Source organism: Marmota marmota, unplaced genomic scaffold (assembly GCF_001458135.2).
Source record: "Marmota marmota marmota unplaced genomic scaffold, marMar, whole genome shotgun sequence".
NCBI classification, from domain to species: Eukaryota; Metazoa; Chordata; class Mammalia; order Rodentia; family Sciuridae; genus Marmota; species Marmota marmota.
Window position 1 is genome coordinate 23,386,401 of NW_026000185.1, and position 4,540 is coordinate 23,390,940.

The 4,540-nt window shown below is 49.0% G+C and overlaps 1 protein-coding gene across 4 annotated transcripts in view; it reads right to left on the reverse strand.

Moving 5' to 3' along the window:
- The window catches only part of Galnt17 (polypeptide N-acetylgalactosaminyltransferase 17), a 362,408-nt gene that overhangs the window by 1,912 nt on the left and 355,956 nt on the right, over positions 1–4,540 (reverse strand). For 3 of the 4 annotated variants that reach the window (XM_048789883.1, XM_048789884.1, XM_015491400.2), the window contains one exon: positions 568–735. In XM_048789883.1, the coding sequence (XP_048645840.1) occupies positions 568–735 (168 nt within the window). Of the gene's footprint in view, positions 1–567; positions 736–2,611; positions 2,639–4,540 lie in introns of those variants that run through there. The other variant, XM_048789885.1, reaches the window with a different exon arrangement.

The window sequence follows — 4,540 nt, forward strand, 5'->3', positions numbered from 1 at the left end:
GAGAAGGAGGGAGAAGAAAGGAGGGAGGAGGGCAAAGGAGGGAGAGGGAGAGAGGGAGGGACTCTTAACCTCCACAGCTCTAGGCAGGCACACCCCATGGGGAACACATTCCACCAATATCCCTCACACAGCAGAGGGGTCACGGGCCCGTCCCCTGCAGACCTTAAGGTCAGAACATAAGTGAGCTCCCCAAGCTCCTGTGGCTGGACATGAGATGAGCATCGGGGTGGCTGAATCAGGAGGACGAACCTCCTGGGGTATTTGAGGTCTGACTCCCCAGCCTTACTTGGCCGTGGTACTGGGCAGGTCCAGGGGTCCTTCCCACACTCCCCTCTCTGGGTCCATCAGAATCCTCAACCTCGAATGGCGTGGGAACCAGGCAGGTTGCTGCCCACAGAAGCCCCCCTGACGACTCCTGGGACATGCCCTGTGTCCACAAGCCTGGCCAGGGGCTGGGAGACCTGGCTCTGGGATGTACTTTGCTGGGGACCTGGGGGCCTGGACTTTCCTCTGTGGCCTGCAGCCTCTGCACTGCCCTGACCATGGTCCTGTTGGCGGAGCCCTCACCTGGATGAAGTTCCAGCGCTTGTAGAGGCTGGTCTTGACCTTGTCGCAGTCCAGGAGCTGGGGCAGCCGGCTCTTGGAGTTGTCCACCAGGCAGCGGGTGTCAGGGAGCAGTGTGGTGGTCCCCAGGGCCCCCAGGTGCAGGAAGCCTTCCTTGGTGTAGCGTGCAAGCTGCCGAGAGAGCAGGGGTGGGAGTGGCTTGAGGCTGGAGGGCAACCGTGGCTCTGCGGTGCAGCCCACCTCTGCCTCGGTCCACCCTGCTGTCCTCACCACCATCTCAGTTATGACAGGCACCCTATGCACCCAACTTGCAGGACAGCCCCATCCAAGAAGCCCTCAGCTTGCTGGGCCTGGGGACAGCTCTCCCAGAGTCTCGTTCTGATGTGCTTTCTAAGTCCTCAATGTTGCAGGACCAGCTTTCTGTCCGGCCCACAGGGGAGTGGGAATAGAAGGAGGGACCAGGGATGTGATTTCTGAAGCTTGGCCCTGCTTCCAGCTGCTGAGTCACCTTGAACAAGACATTCAGCCTTTCTGAGTCCCCATGTCCTCCTCTTTGTAAATTGAGATTCATAAATTCTACCCTGCTGGGAAGGGACCAGAGAGCCAATTCAGTGAAGAAGACATGGACATTAGAATCCATAGGCAGGCATTGGAAGAAATAAAAAGTGAAAACACAAGTGAGATACCACATTTTAAAAAAGATTATTCACATTTTGGCAAGTGTTAGCCTAAGATAGGAACTGTCCCCTCTCACAGTAGGGCTAGAGGGAGGGTAATTCCTACAACATTTCAACAGGGTGATTTCTAAATATGTACTTTTTGCTTTTAAAACATTTACTACCTTTGATTCAATAAATCCACTTTTAGAAATCTATTCCAAGAAAATAATCGGAATTGGGAACAAAATTTTATGTTTGACACTAAGCAGGGGCCTGCTAAATGGCAGCACGATCCTGGGGGTTGCTTTGTGCAAGTTGGTTGCAGAAGTGGCCACGTCTGCCCTCTTCCTTCTGTCCCCCTTGCCAACACAGCTGTATGGCACCTTCCATTAGGAAGCGGGTCCTCTCTTCCCGTGACACACTTTGGCCTATGGAGTGTAGCAGAAGCAAGGATGTGGCCTTTAGCCCTGTTTGCTCCAGGGCCTTTCTCCTGCCCTGGGTGTAGCCCTGGCTGACTTGCTGCTGGCCCACCCGAGAGCCAAAGTGGAGGAGGCCCCTGGACAGGCAGCCCTCAGCCAGCGTGCCAGCTGAGGAGAGCGGGTGTATGACTGGACCCAGCCCACATCAGCTAAGCCCTGTCCAGATCCCAGAACCACCAGCCGACCTGTGGATACAGGGGCGACTATTGTTACGCAGCACTTGCTGACCAACCCAGAGACGGTATGCCTGGCACCCCTGACCATGACAGCACCCGTAGGCTGAGGCTTCCCCTGCCCTGCCTTTCCTGTCCATGGAAGTTAAAAATCACACTCTAACTTTTAAAAAATGCATTCACCCATTTGAGGGGCAGGACTAACTCTAATTAATTTCATTTCTTGCCAGAAGCAAATCACAGAGCAAGTGCTGAAAGCATGTTCACAGAAAAGCAGGTTGTCCATGTGGTGAGGATCATCATTGAAAAACTGGAGCCTCCCGGAGACAGCATGTGGTTGGCTCTTGTTTTTTAATCCAATATGCCAGTCTGTGTCTTTTGATTGATGAGTGTAGGCCATTTACATTCCATGTTATTACTGAGAGATGATTTTTATTCCCTGTCATTTTGATTTATTTCTGGTTTTTAATTTGAATCAGTTTCTCCTTTGATTGACTAATTTTCTAGTGCAGTTCCTCCCTTTGCTGTTTCCACTTTTATTTTGCAGTTCTTCTTCATGAAATATTTTATTGAGTATGTTTTGTAGTGCAGGCTTTCTAGTTGTGAATTCTTTAAATTTTTGCTTATCATGGGATGTTTTTATTTCAGTATTCAATTCTGAAGCTTGATTTTGCTGGCTATAGTATTTTTGGCTGGTCAGAAGCAAAAGTAGGCCCAACTCTCCATCCTGTCAGCTTAGGAATTGAATTCTTCAACAAACCTCCTAAGGCACAAGAAGTAAAATCAAGAATCAATAAATGGAATGGTATCAAACTAAAAAGCTCCTTCAAGCAAAGGAAACAATCAAGAATGTGAAGAGAGAGCCTACAGAATGGGAGAGAATCTTTGCCACCTGAACTTCAGATAGAGCACTAATCTGCAGGATATATAAAGCACTCAAAAACTTAATGCCAAAAAAAAAAAAAAAAACAAAAAACCTAAGTAACTCAGTCAATAAATGGGCTAAGGAACTGAATAGACACCTCACAGAAGAAGAAATATGAATGGTCAACACATTTGTGAAAAAATGTTCATCATCTCTAGCAATTAGAGAAATACAACTTAACACTGAGATTTCATCTCACTCCTTCAGAATGGTGATCATCAAGAATACAAGCAACAACAAATATTAGCAAGGATGTAGGGGGAAAGGTTCACCCATACACTGCTGGTGGGACTGCAAATTGGTGCAACCACTATGGAGGAAGTATGGAGATTCCTCCGAAAACTAGGAATAGAACCACCATTTGACCCAATTATCCCACTTCTTGGTTTATACCCAAAGGACTTAAAATTATCAGACTAGAGTGATGTAGTCACATCAGTGTATATAGCAGCTCAATTCACAATAGCTAAGCTATGGAGCCAAACTAGGTGCCCTTCAACTGATGAATGGATAAGAAAATGTGGTGTATATGCACATAAAGAAGAATGAAGCTATGGCATTTGCTGGTAAACTGATGGAACTGGAGACTATCATGCTAAGTGAAATAAGCCAATCCCCAAACACCAAAGGCTGAATGTTCTCTCTGATATGCGGATGCTAACCCACCAATAAGCAGGTAGGGAAGAATAGAAGTTCATGGGATTAGACAAAGGGGAATGCAGGGGAGGGAGGGGGATGGGAATAGGAAGGACAGAAGAGTGGACTGGAGCCATCTTTCCTATCCTCACATGAATACATGACCCGTGTTACTCCACAGTACGTACAACCACAGGAATGGGAAGTTCTACTCCACGTATGCATGATATGTCAAAATACACTCTACTGTCGTGTATATCTAAAAAGAACAAATAAAAAAATAAGTGAAAAACCCTGAAGCCACGTCCCCCCAGTTGGACTCCATGGGCATGTTGCCAGGAGTCCTCAAACCCAGCTCAGCCATGAGCTTCTGGGAGCAGAAGGACGGGGCTGTGTTCTCACTGAGAGGATGCAGCACAGGTTGGTGATGGTGAGGACCCCGGGGGGAGGCCAGCACAGCTCTCGTCCGTGCTCTCCTAACCCCACGTGCCAGGTGGCTGGCAGTCATTAACGGCAGACGTTGAAGACACACCCAGAGTCATTCCCAGTGCCACACAGGGAGTGGTGATGTGACACTCAGGACTCAGTGAGAGAGGCGTTATTATTGTCCCCATTTTCTAGTCAAGGAAACTGAGGCATGAACATATTTGGTCACCTGGCTGAGTCCTGGTCTCTCCCTGTGGCTCCCTGGAGATCTAGTGACCCCTGGTCCAGCAGCTAACCAGCAAGAGGGAGGCCTCATCCCAGGTTGCTGGAGGACCCTCGGCTCTTCAGAGAGCCTGGGTGCTGTTGCCCAAGAGTGGCTGAGAAGGCAGCTCTGCTTGGGGACATGAGTGAGCCTTCTCTGGTGGAGAAGATTCTCATCTCCTGGGGAAAGTGACTCACAAACCCTTGGCTCTGATCCCCAAAGGGAGCCTGCCTTCTCCCCTTGAACAAGTGACAGGGAGTCTGTTAAGTGCCCTTGAGAGAGAAGCGGTGAATGTGTGTTCTACACCCAATTAGTTCCAAATCAGAGTCATTGTCCCAGGCAAAATGGTGAGAAAATCACAAGCCCACCCTCCCCTCCTAACAACGTCCCCTGAATATATACTCGTAGAGTGGTCG